This window comes from Gymnogyps californianus, chromosome 5, assembly GCF_018139145.2.
Source record: "Gymnogyps californianus isolate 813 chromosome 5, ASM1813914v2, whole genome shotgun sequence".
Taxonomy (NCBI): domain Eukaryota; kingdom Metazoa; phylum Chordata; class Aves; order Accipitriformes; family Cathartidae; genus Gymnogyps; species Gymnogyps californianus.
In genome coordinates, this window is record NC_059475.1 from 31,525,446 (window position 1) to 31,546,738 (window position 21,293).

A 21,293-nucleotide genomic window follows, 5' to 3' on the forward strand; every position below is an offset into this window, starting at 1 on the left:
GCCACCATTGCTCCAGCTCCGCCAGGGCACTACGACCTTCAGCAGTATCCTGTTTCTCCCTACTTTTGTTAGACAGCTTTCTCAGCTATCTAGTCAAGCAGTCAGAAACAGCTTGCTTGGCCTTTGGACAGCTGCCAGAAGTCCACTGCAGAAGAAGGTAACTGAATTCACCTTCCCCATTGCCCTATCCTCTCTTAGCACAGATTCAGTCTCCAAGAGGACCATAGCTGGGCCTGAAGATCTACCTTTGCCTCATACTTTGGTGCCCGTGAACCAAAACAGATGAATTGAGGACATCCATCAGCACAAAAATCCTCTGAAATAAAATTAACCCAAGGAGCTAAAATTGCAGTCTAACTGCAAGAGCTCCAGCTTGATTTCATCAACTCCCCTTTGAATGGCAATTACATTGTGAACTGATCAGTTCAAGCTTAAATCCTCCGTGTCTTCTTCTGATTAAATACTCATTGTCTAAATATCCATCTTATTCTCAGTACTTCTACTTATCAATTTAATCAATTCCCCCATTATTCACCTATCTGCTTTAGCCTGCTTTTGCCATCATCATTTTTTTCAGGTGATGCAAATTTGCAGAAGTTCTTGTTCACTATAACTGCAAAGCAAAAAATACATCTTAGCCAGACTGTGTTCATACTCCTGTGTTTCTCAGCTTTAAAACGAACATTTAAGTTGCCTGATATTCACAGGGGATTGCCTTGAAACTTGGCGTACATTCCTTCTATGCTGGCCCCAAGGAGCAAGATTGCATTCAGGAAAATACAGTATTTGATGCTGGTTTGAAAAATTCATTGCCTAACCTTGTATAAGTGGTCCACAACATGTCCCCTGAGACGGAAATATTTTGTTAGTGGAGTATTTTGAAGAACTGCCTTTGAATGCCGATTTAAAGAAAATATAAGAACAGGGATTCTTTTCATTTGCTGTTGATTTTACTACATGCTTTCGATAAAAATGATTACAAGGAGCATACCTTTTAATTGTGTCCCTGGTAACATTTGCCAAATGATCCCTTCTTCCTTTTTCTTTTTTAGCCTTTATAAAATGATATTTTCACTTTCTCAGAAAGTTATGCAGCTTTATCTTTGCTTGTAGCAGTTTTTCTCAAATTATCTGTTTTCCTAAAGGCATTTTCTGTGTACAGTTTATCTGTAAAATTTCCCTGATAAATCTGGGGCCCTTAGGAGGGAAGGATTAAGCTCATTGCATTGCCTACTGTCCTATCATTATTCTAAGGTACTGTCTGGTGGACAAGTTTCTAGCTGTGTTGGAGGGAGCTGCTGCATTTGAGGTTTGGCGGTGGGGGATATAATTAGCTATAAATAAATAAATTATTAGAAAAGTGTATCAACCAGGATTTTGATATGATATCGGCCATTCTGTAAATACGCCAGACTTGGGTGACAGGGAGTACAGAGCGCCAAACTGAACTTTAGAGCACTCTTTCATCTTTGCTTTGTCTGAGACATGGCTCCAGCTCGCTGCGTCTTGCAGACTTGTAAATTTTGGAACATTTGTTCCCAGAGGAGCATTAGCCTGTTATAACTGATAGATTCAAAGAAAATATCATTTACCCAGCTTGAATAGATATCCTCAAAGTCACTTCAAACTGTGCGTCTCCTTTTTCTTACAAGTGAGCAGTGACAATGTGATAGTGGAATATCACAGTAAAACTGAGAGTTTTATTAGCAGTAGTTCCATAAAATCAAAAACAAACCTGTGCATCTTCATATGTATATCTCCCTGGATCTTTGACGTTTTGGCTTGTTTTCTCATAGCTGTGGGAATCCAGGTTGATAGCACTTTGGGCCCCAGGAGCTAGAAATTCTTGCCAAATTTCTTCCACTCTGGTGGTTACGTCCTGTAGAGGTTGTTTCTTGAGATCTTGGACAGCCAACCAAAACCTGTACTAGGCAAAAATTGAAAGGGGAGAAAAGACAAAAAGAGAGAAATCTAGATAAGAATTCGTGGATAAGCCTGGGCAGAGTCCCAGAACACAGACGTAGAGCCTAATCCCGCATCTAGCTGAATTCACAGAAGACTCTCCATTTAGCATAATTTCAGGGGAAGGTGTGGTATACTTTACACCAAACCCTTACACTGTGGCTAAGATCAGAACAGTGACTTTAAGAAGTGATATGTTGTTACTCAAACCACTCCTGCAGAAGTGTGACGTTAGGCATGCAAACAGGAAACCTCCAGAGCGGTGCAGCTGGAGGAGGGGAGTGGGGTCTGCCTCCCACAGCCCTGCTGCAATCCGCTGGTCATTCCTGCCTGCAGGATCGGTCATCCAGAGGGGATGCAAAATGCAGAACAAACTTAATATTCATATCATTTCCAGGGTGAAGTTGTAGCAATGGCACTTAGAGAAATCTTTTTTTTTTTTTGACTTGTTAACTGACCAGCATTCAGATGGATGCCATGGGAAGACATTACTCTTGTCCTGGCCATACTCCAGTTTTGCAGGGATATTTTCTTGACTGGACCACACTTACAGACTAAAATAAGTTCATAAACATTGAGAAGATAATCTCTTTGATGGCTAAGAGCATAATCCACGTCCTAATCTGTGAAACCAAAGGCCACGGAATATTTTTGCAAGAGTGACATGCATTATCTTTTACTCCAGAAAAAAAAAAGGTTTTTTGTTGGTGGTGCTGGTTTTATTTATTGTTGACAGAAATATGCTCTTTCAGGTGATTAATTCAGAAGATGTATGCCCCCCAGTAGCCTTTTGTTTTGGTCAACTCTACCTTCTAGCAAGAAGATATCCCCCCGCGGCCTCTGCCCTGGGTACCCAGGTCCTGCAACCCAGCTGAACAGGTGCAACAGTGCTCTGCAGGGAGTACCGAGGGCTACAGGGCAAACAGGTACAGAAGGGACCTTCGCAGTCACCTGCAATAACCAGCTCTTTCCTACGCCATGGCAAAGGAGCCCATGGCCCAGGGATGACAAGGCGGGCAGGGCACCGCTCTTGCACATCCACCTCTGCTCTGTAGACCGTGCAGTAGGGACAGGGTGTGTCTGGGTCACTGCTTGTTCAGGGCATCTGCAAGAGCTGCACAGCTTAGAAAATCCTGTGTTGCCCCCTTGTCGTTATGGGAGACTACTAAGTAAACCAGTTGAGCTTTAACTGAAAGCCTGATTTCCCACCCCGAATGATTCAACAGTGTCAGCCTGCTGCCACTAAGGCAAGTATTCCCCCATGGTGGAGGGAGGAAGATACAGTCTCTCTTAAACCAAAATCCCATCGGCAGTGAAGGCGGGCGGAGGAGCCAGCAGCCCGGTGACCCCTGTGCTGCTTTTGACGCTCGCTTCCTTACCAGCTGCAGGCAGTACCTAACCACCCCAGAAACACTGGGGTTATCATAATCAAATGAGGCCGCTAACCAATTTAGCCTGGTCCCCTACCAGCAATAGAGGGAAATGGCCAATTTAGGAAAAAAAGACATCCGTACTGTAGGCAAGGTCGGCCTAAATCCTCCTTGCCTGTCTCCTGTTCCTGCCCTGCCAGGCAGGCGTGCAGGGTGAGGATGCTCCCTGCACCCATGCTTCCAACATAAGTGGGCTGTGTTTGCAGGTATGCATGTTTTGTCACTTGCTCTACTGCTGCTAAGCCAGCCCCATCTTGTGCTCTCCCCTGTTGCTACTGTCCCCCTCTCACCCAAATAACGTGCTTAATCCAACTGCGAAGCCTGTGAGAAAGAGCAGGAGGCTGCGTCACTGTGCTGGGGGCTGGGACCCCATCTAGGCAGGATGCACTGCCCGACCCTATCAGTAACTCACAGAGTGACTGCCTGCCCTTTGCAGGACTGCTGCACGCACGGGGACTAATGCCGCAGCCCTGACTCACACAAGCCACTTGATCATATTCCTTCATACAGTTTTCCCTGCTCCCTAGCAAGCTGTCAGTAAAACGGACTGGAGTATGCTCAGACACTACACCAGTACCTGCGAAGTCCCATACTGGTGGTGCTTATGCAGTTACATTCAGTTTTATAAACTGAAATAGAGCATTTGGGATTGGCAGAGGGGTATGCATGGTTGGCCCTTTTCCATCTTCAAGATGTTAAGTGTGCCTGATGTCCTGCCTTGTTATTTGAATCATAAGTGACACCCCCACTTATCACATGCACGCAGAGAGTAAAGGGTGGCACTCACAGTGCAACAATCTGATGCCATATGTGGCTTTCTTTACTTCGAAAATATTTTATCATTCAATTTCAGATGGGATGGGAACATGTGAACGCAGAAAAGGCATAAAGAGAAAAGATGCTAATCATTCCAGAGTAGCTGGGACACTTCAGACAAGCACTTGGCTAGAGAGAACACTTTCTGCTGGCTTATCTTCTGCCCCTGGAGCCGGGGAGGCGGGCTGGGAAAGCACGCTCGTGAGAGAACCGGGCGCGCTGTGAGGTGACAGCTTGCCAGAACAGGAGCACCATCCATTTTAATAACCATTTGGCTCAATCTGAAAACCAACCAACCAGACCAACCTGACACTAACAAGAACAAGCTCTTTTTACTGCAAGCGATTGTGAATTCATGCCCAAGGCTGGATGTCCTCTTCAAGGCAAAGTGGAGTTTTGTCTTGGTAAAAATTTCAAAGCTATTCACTATAGCTGGTATCTGAAAATCGAGGAACATCAAAGAGGGGTACTCAGCCCCGCAGCCTCCACTCCAAGGCAAATTCTCTGCCACAAGGAATCATCCTGAAGCCAATGCATAAGCAGGGCTTCCTATGGGATTTCTAGAGTATTTACAAGAGAGAAGCAGGTATTTCTGCCCAGGAAAAGAGCAGACACACGATGGCTGCACTGGAATTTGTGCTCAATTATAAAGTGCAAATGCACTCCCTGAGTCAGTCCCACAATTTCTGAAGCACAAGCCCAGCCCCATGTTCACAAGGAGTCAGGAGAAGATCCCGCATTGTCTCCTCCCTGTCTCTGGGAGGCAGATCTCTAGTGGACACCTCTTGCACAGTGCAGGGGAGGAGGGAGATGTTCTCGTGTGTCCTCTCCGCAGGTGCCCTATAAGCAGAGCAGGACTGGCATGGGGACTGTCTGCTCGAAGGGAACAGCAGCATTGATCACAGGTTCTTTGCCCTTTATAGAACAGCATGTAAGATCTGGAGAAGGCTGATAATATGGTGTCCTAAACTGTTGTCAGAGCCATAAACCATTCCAGCCTCATCCAGCTTGTAATTAAGCTGCTGTCACTTGCAGGAGATATCCTGTAATGGTGCTTTATCCTATGCAGCCGCCTCAAGGCACAGAGAGCTCCTGGGCCTCAGCGTGCCCACTCTGCCTCCCCGCAGGGCACTGCGGAGGTGCTTGGTCACTGCGGGCTGCTGTTCGCAGATGCCCCTCAGTGAAAAGACTGCTCGGGAAGGACAGGGGGTTGCTTCTGAGGTACATTATAAAACAAAAAATAATTTTAAAACCTGATCAAGAGGCAAAATATGGATGACTCCAGAGACTGAGCAACGACTGTCAACATAAGGACAGTGTTGTATCCCCATCTTGGGGGAGGACATGATACCCGTGGCTTAACGGTGAAATCACCGAGTGACTGTCTGAGTTCGGGCTATGAGCACACTCCCCTCCTTGCCTCAGTAGCTCCATGTAAGCATCTGGTGCACTTCCCGTCTCACATCTCTCACCACTCACAATCCTGTTCTCACTTCTTTTCACCAAGAGAAGAAATGTTATTTTAACATCACAGTTGGGAGGGGAAATGAAAGTAATAGGTATAAATCAACATGCAATTCAGACAGGGGAAATATTTACATCTTTGCGTTGCTTAACGGCCAGATCCTTGGCACGGTGAGCTTGGCGCGGCTGAGACCAGCAGAAATCTGTCCTCCATGGGGCAGATGCCTGCAGTGAGGCTGTGTGCTAAGGGCACAGTCCTTCACTGACGCAGCATTTCCAAGGAGACCACAGCGTCGGTGTGAACGAGGGCAAGCTTCCCACGGCCCAGCTGGCCTCCCCCTCACCGTCCTTCCTCCTCTCTCCTCTCCCAAGCTGTGCACCCCACGCCCAAACTGTAAGTCCCTCTTTTCTGCCGCCTTTGAGTTTTCTGGGGCAGGAAAAGCCTCTCTGTTAGTTAGGCAGCACCCGGTCGTTCTCCAGCGAGTAAACAAGATGCCAGTTTGCTCCCGAACGGCAGCCGGCACGGAGAGATGCCGGCATCTCGCTCCAGTCTCCTAGAGGAGCGTAGGCAGCCTCCCCGGGAGGCCAACGCCGCCGGAACGGCCCTCCGGCAGCGCGGGGCCCTCGGCGCCCGGAGCCAGCCGAGGCGCGGAGCTGCCGCGCCGCCTGCTGGCCAGGCCGGGGCCAGGCGGGGGCCAGGCGGGGCCAGGCCTGCCGCCCCCGGCTCCGGCGGGGCGGCAGCCGCCCCCATGCTCACCCCCTCCCCGGGCGCTGCCCCTCGCACGGGACACCAAGGAACAAGCGCTGAAGGCCCAGTACTGTGCCTGCCGTTCTGGTGGCTGTGGGAGTGGTTAGAAAATTCCTGTGTAAATGCTCTTTACTTAGAAAACAAGGGGCTTGGGGGGCGTTTTACTTAGTATGATGTGCTCTCCTCAATGCCCGAACTTTTCCTTTCCTGATGAAAACTAAAAAAACGAAAAAAAATTGGTAACAAGTTTTCAGCCATTAGGGGTCACATTGAGATATAAACATTTTCTGCAGGTAAAATTCTTTTCCGGATAACTTGATTTTCAACATATGTTCATAATAACGCACAAAACACCTGCATTCGTGCATTGCAAGTGTCACAGTGCATTCCTATAAAGCATCGTGTGTTCTCTATTTAGGTCTATAAACAGGTGTGCAGTCTCCTTTCCCTTCGGGTAGAATTCCCGTGTCCCATATTCCCACTTAGTTGTTTCTCTTTCCAGCTGACACTCTTTGAAGTTGGGGGGGGCGGGGGCGGAAATCAATCCACCAGTTAGATGAACATCTCTGCAATGTCAAGATGTCTCGGGAGATTTCCAGGTCATAAAAAATGTATAACAACTCTCTGTTGGCCTTTTTTTTTTTTTTTTTTTTAATTGAAGCTTGGCATTTTTTCTGCTATATTTTGGGTACTCCAAAAATCAACAGAGTCAAAACAAATTGTAGATGAAAGATAGCAACAGAGAGGAGAAAGAAAAGAGAACAAGAAAAAGAGTTAAAAACAGAGAGAAAAATACCCAACCGACTGACTTTCCTGCTCTCACATAAATAATAGACAGCCAGTAAATAAGTAAGTTACAGGGCTCAGCCGAGCCCAGGAGACTGGTGGACATGATCCTGCAAGTTTATTAGAACACAGAAATACAGCTGGAAGGAGACCTGGGAGGTCATTGAGTCTAGTCTGCTGCTACCTCTGGCAGTGCCTGACTCAAGACCCCCACCGGGACCAATTTTTCTCAGCTGGGAAGATATGGAAATACCCCACCACAATCAACCCTGTGCTTTGGGACTTGCACCACTGCGTATAAGAGCAGAATTTTGTCCCCTTGCTATACCACTGAATTACGTTCATTTCAAGGCATTTTCAAGTGCACATTTCATGAAATCTTTTCTAGTGCTACCAGGAATTTCTAGGTTTTCCAGCAGTCACTTCCTCAGATCTGCCTTCAGGACAACACCGGGGCCTACAGGGCTCCTGCCAGTGTTAATGAAGATCCTACTGACACTCCTGAGAGACAATACGTCCCCGCTGCAACAGTTCCCAGATCTCTGGATAGTTACTGGGAGGAGAGTCGTTAAAAGATACCCACAAATATAATTTTTCTAGCAAGGTGCTAGATGCTATGCCCTCAGAAAGTTCCTTACAGCTTCCCAGGGTTTGGGTGGGATGCATCTCACTTAACTGTAGATGTCTACCATGCAGACACTGTCATTTGAATCAGCCTCTCCAGGCTTATAGATGGTAGAGACAGACAGGCGCTTTACAGTGTAATTTAGGTGCTTTTAGTTTTGTTTCCGCTTAAAGCTGCAACAAATCCTTCCTGGGTGATTCACTGACTCCTCTTCAGCTTCTCTTCTCTCACTCTAAAGGGAGCCTGGATGATACAGAAGAAAGCACGTGCTTCCAAGCTGCCAACTTAGGTGAGACAGATCCCAACCTTGCTGTTGGGTCTAACTTACATTTTGCTTGCATGTTTAAGCATCCAGCAGTTGCTTTCCTTTCTGCACACACTCCTAATGAGAATTCAGGAGCTTTCTCTGCCACATCTGAACCCTAGAGTGCCACCTTCTGCTCTCCAGCACCACTGCTAACAATCCATCCTATTCCAGTTTTCTTCATTAATATTTCTGCCTTTACATCCTGTTGTTATTTAAAGCTTTAAGCAGGCTTGCTAATACTGATCCAATATTAGATAATAATGACACCACATAAGCCAATACCATGATAATGATACCATAAGAATGATAGCAGTGTTCCCGTATTAACTAATAACGATACCAGTGTCTTCCAAAAAGGATGTGGGATTTAACCTCTCTATCCCAGCTCACTGACTTGCAGCCTCCCTTCGCTACAAGCCGTCTCAGAACCAAAAAGAATGCACATCAGCAGGAGGAGCAGCTCTGACTGACCGAGGAAGGTACATACCTTCTCATAATGAAACTTTCTCCATTTGTTTGAGTAGGATGAATATGGGGGACACCCGCTAGTCATAAAACCTGCTGGATTTCATTAGCACAACCCCAGATATATTTCAGAAAACCCATTTGAGGAGTATTTCAATACAGTGTATTAATTTTGCACTTCATCACTACAATTTAATTGCAAATGAGCACCACTGTACGTAAGTGCAGTAAGCATATACAAGTTCAGTACCTCTTCAGCAATAAAATTTCAGGCTCATTTATGTAATTTAGTAACACTCCCTTGTTTATCTTACAAGTTAACTTTCAGGTTTTTAAAAATAACAAACACAAAAGGGTGTTGATTTTTCACTGTTTTGCTGCTGGCATGCTTTCTGTATTTCTCCTTGGACAGGCAAATCTGATAAATACGATGGTCAGTTCCAATGTTGTTTAAAGTCACTTTCTGGGGAATTTCCCTTTCAGATCTTGCAGGCTACCAGACTGCACTAAAGTGGCAATTGTGCTTTACTAATGCATTTGATTTTCTAAGTGAAAAAAAATTAACAAAACACAAACTTAAAGGCTGTGCAATCAAGTTCTTAGCTGGTGTACATTAAGAACAACATCAAACCCGCTCACTACCAGCAAAGGCCAAACCCCGACTGACTGCATGCTCAGTTGACAGCAGATTTCCTCATCCCGGGAGCAGGCACGGTTCTGCCAGTGAAACTGCAAGCTCTCTGGCCGTCTCTGCCAATGACCACTGGGCCTGCTGGAACAGGACTGCCCCAAAGAAAGCACATGAACTCCTGGTCCCTGTGCCCACTCGTGCTGAGATGGCACCAGAGCACCACAACGAAGCCTCTGCAGTGTAATTCACTGTAAAAAAAGTGTTTTTTACTGGATACCACCATATCTAGGGCAGTCAAATTACATTACTGCTGGATCCTTCTGTGTCTCCAGGACTAACCAGGGGAAGGAGCAGGTGAGGACCGTTGCAGATATCCGTGAAGTGCCTCTGACCTGCCGTACCCCAGTTAAGGAGCAAGGTCAAGGATCCCACACACAAGAGTGCAAGAGCACAGACTGGCACCCTGACACCAACTCAAACTGTCACCTTCAGCACAGGCCGGTGGCTGCAGCCTGCCCTGCTGCCAACCACAAGTCATCCGCCCTTCTGCTAACCACCATCTTCCTGCTTCTGCACAGATGGATGAATGTGGCAGTAAATTTGGCTGTTTGTCACGTGCAGGCGAGAGTCTGAACTGTAGCCTCAGCCACTGAGTATCAACCTCCTGCTGTGGAGAGGGTGAGGTCCATGGAAGAGCTAGTGTATTGTTGTATCCTGCAGATACAACCAAACCACAACAGGTCCCATAAAAGCAGAAGCAAATATACTACAGTGAGCTCTGAGAAACTGGGGTTCCCAGGATTATGCTTGAAACAGGGCTGGGGCTGTAATTCACTGTAAAAAAAGTGGTTTTTACTGGATACCACCATATCTAGGGCAGTCAAATTACAAATTTTCTTCTAGGAAAGGTTTTGTCTTCATCTAGTGTTGGTTCACCAAAAAATGGCAAGTTATTACTGCTGCCTATTCCTGCTGTAGTGGAAGTAGCAGAATTGTGCACAATAGATTTATAGACTCTCAGCCTGATGTAAGATCACGTGGGTGTCTGCATAACGTTTCATGATAGAAGTTTTGTCTTCTTCACAAGATGAGAAGCCAGGTACTCAGAATCCCCACACAAAGAGAGTGCTATTAAGGTGACAGTCAAGCTCTCGAATAGTTAGGAGGTGCCAGAATTAAAAGTAGCTGTTGCAAACCTGACTTGGTGAATGCCAGTACTGCAACAGTTTTTAGCCACTTGATCACCACACTATGTTTCCCTCACACGACCCCTGCCACAAATACACATGTAAATCCTATACATTGTTAGGGGACTTAATAGCAATATGTCATGTCTCATCACATTATTACAACTTTGCAAGCCTTTGCATATGATACTTGACAACACTGGCTCTGCTAAACACTGTTCCTGAGATTACTTACGTAGTTCTAGTATAGGCATCCATAACAGTGCTATGGGCCATATCCTGCCATTCTCAACCTTATTCAAATGGGTGTTTTTAGCAGTTCAAGACAGACCAAGCATTGCATTTCACCTATGCAAGAGAGTAGGATTAGCCCCATTCATTTAGTCCAAGTTAAAAAAGGTTTCACCTGAGGTTTTCTGAGCTGAATTCTGATTCCAGGAAACGAAGGAACTGGTCTCGTCCTACTGGGTCCTTCAGCACCTCGTCCATGGAGAAACCCCATCTTTTCACACGCTGCTGACTAGGTTCTTTGCTGTTTGGAGAGAGAAGGAAAAAAAACAGATGGAATGTGCATTTCTGCCTGCTGTCGGAGCAGCTGCTGCTGTTTCTGCTAAGCAGCAAAGGGAGGAAGATTATCAGACGAGGAGATGGTGTTTTTTTCTCAAGATTTTGCAGAAATACAAGTTAGCAAATAACATACAAAAAGAAGCTATAAAGACCAGGGTCATCATTAAAGCAACTGTACTATCTGGGTGCTACGTACATGGCAAAATGAGACACAATAAATGATATTATTTTCAGAGTGATTTCTGGTAGGTTTCACGAAAAGAACAGCATACCATACTTGAATGATTATTCATTATGCACTTCTTATATATCTCCTCAAATGTACCTTGGGATTTCTCATATGTCAAGGCAGAAATTTGCCAGCAGTGTTCCCTGGGCCGCTGGTGAGCTCCAGAGCACCTCCTTGTGTCCCACACAGTGCTGGCTGGTCACTTGGAACTGGCTTCAGATTTTCAGTTCCACATTTGCATTAAAAAAGCAGTTTCACTAAGAAGCAGTGCAGACAAGATTTCTAAAAATGACTCCTGGTTTGTAGTCTTTTATTTTTCAGTGCCTCTGATTTCTGGATGCCTAAGTCTTGGAAGACTAAAAAGCATCTCCCTCCTCCCCTCCATGATAATCAGACTCTTATTTTGTGTCTCAGCTGGGACACTGAGATGCAGAGGCACCCAAAATCACTAACAACTTTTCTCCTAAATTATTTCTTAATACAACCCCACTTACATAAGCTGTTGTCTGAATTGCCAGACATGTTGCAGAGATGCCTATGGGGAGAGGCAGTGCCTGGGAATCACAACGAGGATCCTACGAGACAGTCCGCATCAGAGCGTAATCTGGGCTCACAAAGTGTTTGAAAGCTTCTGGTGTGATGGCGTCATACTATGAGACAACCATTAAAATACAGCTCAGCTGCTCACATTTGTGACAGTAGAGCCATTGTTAACAGTACATATCTATTAAACTACACGTCTCGTCATGTCCACAGTGGTTCCTAATCCTAGAGCCTTAGGGGACAGTGGCGATCTGTGCTGAAGACAAATAAGCCAAAGGGGTAAATAAAATGTCCACTTTGATTTCCTCTTGGTGTAAAGACTAAGCAAAATTGATGGGCATGTCCTCACTCAAAGTGCAGAGCCCTCGGGAAGGCTCCTCCTGCACTCACCCAGGAGCCAGCAGCACCGTGGACAAGGGCGCAGATGCCATCCTGGACATGGGGACATGAAAGCCATGTTTGTGCAGAGCTATGCACGAGGTAAGCTCAGGGAATTTCCTGCTGAATCCAGAGATCTGTAGCTGCTCTTCTTGCCGCTGCACAATGTTTTAGCATGAACGAAAAGGCCAAAGTGCTGTCTAAAATTGAAGGCTTTCCGTGGCGTTTCCCGAGTCCTGAGTGCCATGAAGGATGAACTGTAGTGGCATGGGGCTGTCCATACTCAGCAGCTGGCCTTACCATTAGAAGTGAGAGGCTCTTTGTTTTGCTGAGCAAGGACTCTGTTCTCCTAACTGAGGAAACAGCTTTGCAGGCAACACAAGGGCTACCGCAGCTCTTGGGGATCATTTAATTATTCATGCAAGTTGCAACTAGATGCAGATGCAGTGAGTTCTCTTACAATCGAGAATAAAATGGAAATACAGAGCTGTTTGTTCTTCCATCTCCCAACAATACAACTTTCTCTTTTTCATCAGCAGGATAATCACCCTCGTTAACTCCAAAATCATAGTAGAAGCCAAGCATTTATTTTAAATTCCTATAAAGACCATGACATCAGGTTAATTGTATTCTTCAGGGGCACAGACATCTTTTCTAGGATTTGCAGCTACCTCAACAGATGCAGAAATAATGGATGCCTGGATTACCTTGTGGGTGGGGGTTCCTCCAGAGAAGTATTTTGCAGGGGCTGTATCTGGTTCTAGCCCTGCTAGGGAGGATGGAGAAAATGAGAGAAACTGACTAAAAAGGAAATCCAGAATATTAAAATTATGTGAAGAGCGGCAGAGATTAGGGAACTAACGGATTTCTGTGACTACCAGAGAAGCAGGTGAAAACATCTTTCACATCCCAGATGACATGGTTTTTCAACAGGGAAATAACTTGCCCTTTTCCTGGAACACTGATTCACTATGAATTGGCTTTCTTAGGCTGGTAGCATCTTAAATTTTACAATATTATTCAAGAACAGACAGGATTAGGTTTGGCATTCTCTTTCCAAAGATTTGCTAAGTGAACTCCCAGTTCAGATTTGGTGCCAAACAGCAGCAGCTAAACACTTGGAGAAGCTGCTGAGCACTTGTAGTAGTTGGCCACAGGATGTGAGTAGTGAAGTTGATATGTGGCATAGTGATTCCATTCAAACCTGCTGCGACAGCTGCTAGGCATAGAGGCAGGCAGGACAATTCTAGCCCCACTACGAGGGCTGTGGATAGCCTGTGATGGCAAGAGATGTAGACACTGGCCAGACTTCCTTGCACCAGCATCACGTGGGCAAAAGATGATCTAAATTGCAGGACTGTACTTGTTTTTTTGGAGAAACTCTCTGAGGTGCAAGGCATTGGAGGTCCTACAGTCATTCCTCCTCCTTTTCATCTATTAGACACCAAAACAGAGACAAGCCAGCTTGTTCACTAACAGGTAAGGCCCGAACTCACTTTGTAAATCTATTATAATTCTGACCTGCCAAGTCTCACGTATTACATGTGAGCTACACTCCTCTGGCTCCTGTGCCAAATCCACCTCTGCACAGCGGGAACAGCCACTGCCCTATAACCCATGCTATTCTGCCAGCAGTGTCTTCATGGGATCCCAGGACAGGAGCAGGGCTGGAGCGCTGCAGCTGGGGGAGGACCAGAGAGCAAGCTCTCAAGGGTCAAAGGAGATGTGCCGGAACAAGCATCTCTTAGCAGGAGCCTGTATCTGTTGACTCTTAGACATGAGTCTGTGCATGTCCTTGACAGGCGTGAGAAGATCCGTTACCTGAATTACACAGTACCACACATCAAGTCATATGGAAATGGAAGGGCTGAACAATCACAGAAGACGTGATAAAGCATAAGCTCCTGTTCAAACTTTAGCTATGTACTTATATCTTGTAAAGTTACAGACATCCAACTTCCTATCCAAACAGGGCAGTGGGAAGAGCATACAAACAAAATGGCAAGACAACTCTAACATTACTTAAAACTACCAATTCTTACCTCATTTCAATGTCCCACAACGCTGCATCATCACTTATCCAGGGATTGGAAGGCTCAGCAGGAGTTATAAAGGGGTCATATTCCACATACTGCTCTGTGTAGGCAATTAAACTGACAGATATAAAAAAGAAAAAAATGAAGAAAGAAAAAAAAGAATCAGGGCCTGAATGCTCAGTCACATGTCAGAGAGGTACAGCTTTTCTTTTTTTCTTTTTTTTGTGTGCGCCTCTCTATTTTTGTAGGGATTAGTCAGCTTCTCAGCAACTACAGGAGTCCCTTTTCCCAGGGATGGTGCATGCAAGGACTTCTCTGCAAACGCCCACCAGCTCACTGCAGTATTTTCCTCAAGCTCACCTCTGTCAAGTTGCCCACAAAAAGCCCAATGAAGCAACAACTGGATTGCTATGGTAGGACTTCCCCCAGAGAGCCATGGGATGACTATGAAGCATGTGACCTCCTCTTCATTGTTGCACGTTGCTATTGCCTCTCGCCCTTTTGGTTTATTGCAGACTTTTGCACCCACTTAACTTTATGCGTTATGAGTAACTCATCCAAATAGGGTCATGTGCTGTAGCTAAGAATATACTTAAATCTTTGGAGGATCACAGTCCTGAGCATCAAAGCTTCAGGCTATAGATCATTTGTTTGTTACGTTGGTATACCATTTAGTCTAATGGCACTATTGTAAAATATTTCCACAGTAGTTTATAATAATTAACTTAGAATGTAGTAAATTATATGCGTGTTGGAAAAACACCTGGCCTTTATACTGGCTTGCTTCATGACCAGTCAGATAAGACACACAGCCTCTAATCCTCACTAGGATGACGTTCAAAGAGCTTCCTGGGAAAAGGACTGTGTCTGCTTGCATAAGTGATTCAGGAATTCCACTGGGGTTGGGGCTAGGGGTGTCTTTTTACAAAAGAAAGACAGCATATATGAAATAATTCAAAAGAAATTTGTCCTAGTCTATATTGGAAATACTCTAAGGCACTTAATTTTTTTGCCTAGGTCTGCCAAGTAATTAACTAAGTTAATTGAGTCTCATCATACTGAACAACTAATCTACTTGCACTGTGATTGTCCATGCTAAACTTTACCTCTGGTCTTCCACATCTCAAAAAGGCAGGAGAATGAAAAGACCCTGTGAAACAAAGGGTCACAAAAGGCAGAAAGTTTCCCTGACCTGCTCTACAGTAATTATTTCTTTTTGTTTGTCCTAGCTCTTATCATGAGGCATTAAAATCATACACTTTTGTAACCACAGCAGGTTCCCATTGCCCCTCAGGGCACTCAGGGCTGTCTCATCTCATTTCATTAATTACATTTCATGACTGCTGTGGGTCAAGGGTTGGAGGAGGGAGCAGCGTCCAATTTCAGAGAGCAGCAGCAATCCCCAAGACATCAATGAGAGGGCTGGTTAAAAACAAAACCCAATAAAAAGGATCAATCAGGAGATACCTGCTGTGAAACTTGAATTGCTCCTAATAAAATAATAAGAAGGCATCAGAGGTGCTAGTACAAGTACTAGCAAAAATAAAAGGGGAAAAAAATAAATTAAATGAAACAAGGGGCAATCGCTAGGCACATTTTGCTGATTCAGTATAATGACAGCAGCGGAATCATTGCCTCATTGTCTAAAGGCGGCTACAGGCAGGGGGACTCCTAAGGGAAAGCATTTCTGTCAAAATGCAAACCTGGACTTTTGGCCTTTCGGGTGATGCACTGTAATTCTGGTAGAAGAGGTGGTGGGAAGAGTTCACTGAAGGGTGCAGAGCTTGCCTTGAGAACGCAACTGTCTCGCAATCAGGGGGCCCTGCTGAGCCTTCACAGTAACTTTGAAGAGCTGAGAGGATAGCACTGATTTTCATCTAGGGAGCTGAGATTGCTTCTGGTAGGAAGATGCTCCAGTTTTCCCCAGCCATTTCCGTGATGCCACATGTAGTGGGATTGCACTAACACTGCACGATGCAGTCAGGGAAAACAGTAGGTAGAAAATATTGATAGTTTTCCTCAACAGTTCTCAAATCTCATTGTCAAATCCTAAACCTGACAGTGTGCAGGTCCCAAGTGGGGAGAAAGGATGTGGAAGAAAGGAGAAGAAAACTGTTTCCAAGGTGCCTGGAGCAGCTGAGGGATGCCTGCACCCAGTTGCAGTTGGTGCACAGTTGGTGCAGATCTACTCCTGGAAGCAGAACAGGGAGGAGGGGGAAGAAAATCTTCAGTAGTGGGCATTTATTTCATGGGAGCTAGGGATAACCTTTTGAGAGCCTTTCCATTCATCTTCTGCTGGACAAGGGCTATCCCATAGAATAGCATGCATTCATGGAAAATGTATGTGATTGGTCATCACTATTAAAATAATTTATATCTTATTCCTATAACAGATTAGACAGCAGCTTGTTTCCCCCACCACCCCCTGCCTTATTTGCTCCTCATTACTTCCCTCGTCCTGCCAGAAAGTGCCTTTGCACTGTACTGAAAAAATGGCAGGTGGTGCCGCTGTCAGGCTTGGCTGTTGAAAGGAGCGTGCCAAGAAGTCATGTCCTGCACCCCGATCTGCAACACTGTCACTTAAACTAGTCCCGAAAGCGGGGTCCAGCCTGAAAAGTGACTTGCTAATAATGGCACCTCCTTACGCAGCAGATTTGTTCCTGGCGTTTGTATTCAGCGTTTTACATCCGGCTTTCAGGCCGCACAGGTTTTTATTTCAGGCAGTCGTTCAACTCAGGTCATTCACATTCATTCCTCCTCACCTATTCCCACCCCTGCCAAGCCACTGGACTCATCAGCCCCTCTACTTCCCTCCCGCCTGCTTGTGATGCTCCACATCCAGGCTGTGCTTCCCACCACTCTCCGTACCAAGCCCTGGGACCCTCCAGCAACACTGCCACCCAAGGTCATCACATAACCGAACTCTTCTTCACAAGATATAAATATCACAACCATGATTTTAATTCTTTATAATTTCAAAATGAAACTTTCAAAACAGGAGAAAAGAACTTTTTGATTGTTCTCATTTTATTTACTTTTCTCTTGGTTATCGATTTGCACAGGTTTTGATAGCAACATTTTCTTAACCGATTTGGGACCAATTAAAAAAAAGAGCCCAAAGCCCTTTCAAACCAGGAAAATTTTCTGTCCAGTTTTACTGAAAACTAATAGGCATTGACAATGCCGTTTTTGGCATTGACAATGTTACATTTATAATGTCAGTAGTTCCTTATGAACTTAAACAACAGGTGTGTTACGTGGACAGGATTCAATGTTCACAAGTGAATGAGTTTTACTGAGTCCAACTTATTGAATAAATACCTACCTAGAAAAAATTCAAGCAAAACAGATCTGCTTGCTTGTAAATTACCAGCCTGGAAACTATTACTGTCTCAGTATATTAAGGTCATTGTAAGTGAATTCAGTACAAAATGACAATTTTTGGTAAAGCACAAATGTATCTTCTTAATAAAAAAGAACCAGAAAGCCCAAAACATAAATATGAATGTGCTAATTTCAAGCATACAATATAGTGTATGCAGGATTTCAGGGAGCCTCTGAATATTTTCTATTTAATTGGATAAATTTTCATTTTAATTGTTAAACTTTATGAGCCAATAGGAACTTACTTTGGAGCTCTCACCATTTAATTTGCCTAGTTTAGTACACACATGCTAATTACAGGTGCAGGCACTGCAAAGCACATTTCATAGGGTAACCTATTTTTCATTTGCTTAAATAAAAATTCCTCTATTATTCCTCTACAAGGCACCGGCCCTTATCATGTCCCTCACGTTCAACACAGTTTTGTTCTAGCAGTGATGTTACCAAAGAGCATGCCAGTCCCTACATTTGTCTCCGTGATTCCCCTGCAAATGTGCATAACTTACAAGTATCTAAGTAAAGGAGCTGTCCTTCTCAATTAAATTCGAGCTTGCTCTTTACCTGTTCATACTTTCCTACTCGAACTAAATATTCTGCAAGTCAAATTGTGCCTTGATTTGCCTCTATGAGAAATCCACCTCTTAAAACACTGCCTTGAGTAGTCCAGGTACAATCCCAGTACTTCCCACAGGGTTTCATACTGTCCTGGTTTCGGCTGGGACAGAGTTAACTTTCTTTTTAGTAGCTGGTACAGTGCTGTGTTTTGGATTTAGTGTGAGAATGATGTTGATAACACGCTGATGTTTTAGCTGTTGCTAAGTAGCGCTTATCTTAAGCCAAGGACTTTTCAGTTTCTCATGCTCTGCCAGCAAGCAGGTGGGCAAGGAGCTGGGAGGGAGCAGAGCCGGGGCAGCTGACCTGAACTAGCCAAAGAGGTATTCCATACCATGGAACGTCATGCCCAGTATATAAACAGGGGGGAGCTGGCCGGGAGGCGCGGATCGCGGTTCGGGAACTAACTGAGCATCGGTCAGCGGGTGGTGAGCAATTGCATTGTGCATCACTGGTTTTTTTCTCCCCCCCCCTTCTTTTGTTGCATTCCTTTTCATTACTATTATTATTATATTTCATTATTACTATTGTTAGTATTATATTTTACTTTAGTTATTAAACTGTTCTTATCTCAACCCACGAGTTTTACTTTTTTTTTCCTTTGCTTTCCTCCTCCTCACCCCACTGGGAGGGGGAGGGGGAAGCGGCTGCGTGGTGCTGAGTTGCTGACTGGGGTTAAACCACGACAGCCTTTTTGGCGCCCAACGTGGGGCACGAAGGGTTGAGATAACGACAGATCTGATCAGAGTGTGTTAAAACAAACTTGTTATAAGTATTCATTATATTGGTTTGATAGTTACTGGTTACAATGTGGGTTCGTTTGCTCTCAAAGTTGGTGTTGTGGTTCTTGAAATTGCGTTATGTAATGCCCTACTTGCAGTATATGCTCCCTGTTGTGCTGTTTATCATCGGTGGGAACCGGGCTAGAGTTATCACGTTGTTGTTGTTTGTAACACTGGTTTATGATATGATAGAAGTGCAAGCCGTGAAACTAATCGGGTGTTTGTACTCGGCATTGTTGTCACCTCTGTACTTCGGGAGCTGCCTATGGGAGACTATTAATAATTGTACCTTTTACCTTTTCTCCTCTGGGAACCAATCTGTGGAGGAGAGATCTCCGTACTTCGGGTGCTATCTCCTAGAGAATATTAATAACTGCACTTCCTACCTTTTCTCCTCGGGGAGCCAACCTATTGGGGAGACATCTTCCCACATCTTCCTTTTCTTTACCAGGTTAATTGCAATAGCATTGAAGGAGTTTGTAAATTTTGAATATCCTTGGGATGTTGAACTTAGTATGGTCGTACTGCTAGGAATCAGCCTGTTCCTGAATGTGATTCAGATCTTGCCTAGGGTTAAACAACTATTTAAAAATACCACCCAGAGATCAGCTCCCATGACTGCAGCTACCTCAACTCTGGTGACAGGCACTACGGCTACTCAAACTCTGGCGACAGGCACTACGGCTACTCTATCCCTATGACAAGCGCTGTGGCTACTCAAACCCCAGCAACAGGCACTGTGACTACTCAAACTCTGGCGACAGCTACTGCAGCTACTCTAATCCCTATGACAAGCGCTGTGGCTACTCAAACCCCAGCAACAGCACTGTGGCTACTCAAACTCTGGCGACAGCTACTGCAGCTACTCTAATCCCTATGACAAGCACTGTGGCTATTCAAACCCCAGCAACAGGCACTGTGGCAACTCAAACCTTGGCGATGGATGATGCAGCTGAACTAGAGGATCAACCGGTGCCAATATCAATCGCCCCTATACAGAAGAGGAAATATACAAAAAAATCAGCTCGCTTAGCGAAGGATGAAGGTGAAGCAGGGCCATCACGAGAACAGGAGGAAGAGGCAGAACCGGAGATAATCACCCGGTCACTATCCCCGAGTGAGCTGCGAGATATGCGAAAAGACTTCAGCCGTCATCCAGGCGAGCACATTATCACCTGGCTGCTCCGATGCTGGGATAATGGGGCAAGTAGCTTGGAATTAGAGGGTAAGGAAGCCAAGCAATTGGGATCCCTTTCTAGGGAAGGGGGCATTGACAAGGCGATTGGGAAAAAGCCACAAGCCCTCAGCCTCTGGAGGCGACTTCTATCGGGCGTGAGGGAAAGGTATCCCTTCAAAGAAGATGTTGTATGTCAGCCAGGCAAGTGGACCACCATGGAGAAAGGTATCCAGTACCTGAGGGAATTAGCCGTGCGGGAGATGGTTTATTATGACCCAGACGATGGGCAGTTACCCACAGATCCAGATGAAGTCCAATGTTCACGACCCATGTGGCGGAAGTTTGTACGAAGTACACCATCATCGTATGCCAGTGCATTGGCAGTAGTGGACTGGAAAGATGAGGAGGGACCAACAATAGATGAATTGGCTCGCCGACTTCGGCAATACGAAGAAAGTCTCTCTTCCTCCCTCGTCGCGGCTGTGGAGAAACTGCCAGACACGCTAGCCGAGAAATGGTCCCAAGAGTTCCAGCGATTTGAGGATAAGTTCTGCCTTCCACCTGTACGGACCAATACCTCAGCTATTAGGAGAAGGTATTCTTCTGGGCAAGAGAGAAGAGAGAGAAGGTATATACCACGGGGTACCCTGTGGTTTTACCTGCTTGACCACGGAGAGGATATGAGAAAGTGGGATGGAAAACCTACCTCAGTCCTAGATGCACGGGTACGGGAATTGCGAGGAAAAACAACTACAAATGAGGGTTCTTCCAGGAAAATGGTTGCTTCAGCCTCCAGTGAGCACTGCGAGCGGTGTGGCCGACAAAGTGGAAGGGCTGATCTTACTGCTGATCTTACTCCTGATTCTATGAAAAGGAATTCTAATCCATTTTTACAAGTGAGTGGAGAATCCTATGACCAGTACTAGAGGGGCCCTGCCTCCAGCCAGGCGGAGGAGAGGGACAACCGGGTTTACTGGACTGTGTGGATTCGATGGCCTGGCACATCAGATCCACAGGAGTATAAAGCTCTAGTAGACACCGGTGCACAGTGTACTTTAATGCCATCAAGCTATAAAGGGGTAGAAGCTATTTGTATTTCTGGGGTGACAGGGGGATCTCAACAGTTAACTGTATTGGAGGCTGAAATAAGCCTAACTGGGAATG

General features: G+C 45.3%; 1 protein-coding gene across 6 annotated transcripts in view; it reads right to left on the reverse strand.

The window, feature by feature from the left end:
* Window positions 1–21,293, reverse strand: part of RGS6 (regulator of G protein signaling 6) — a 133,115-nt gene that overhangs the window by 14,078 nt on the left and 97,744 nt on the right. For 4 of the 6 annotated variants that reach the window (XM_050896763.1, XM_050896762.1, XM_050896761.1 and 1 more), the window contains 3 exons: window positions 14,181–14,291; window positions 10,828–10,953; window positions 1,736–1,922 (listed from right to left, as the gene is read on the reverse strand). In XM_050896763.1, coding sequence (XP_050752720.1) covers window positions 1,736–1,922; window positions 10,828–10,953; window positions 14,181–14,291 — 424 coding nt within the window. Of the gene's footprint in view, window positions 1–1,735; window positions 1,923–8,783; window positions 9,949–10,827; window positions 10,954–14,180; window positions 14,292–21,293 lie in introns of those variants that run through there. The other 2 variants (XM_050896764.1, XM_050896766.1) reach the window with 2 other exon arrangements.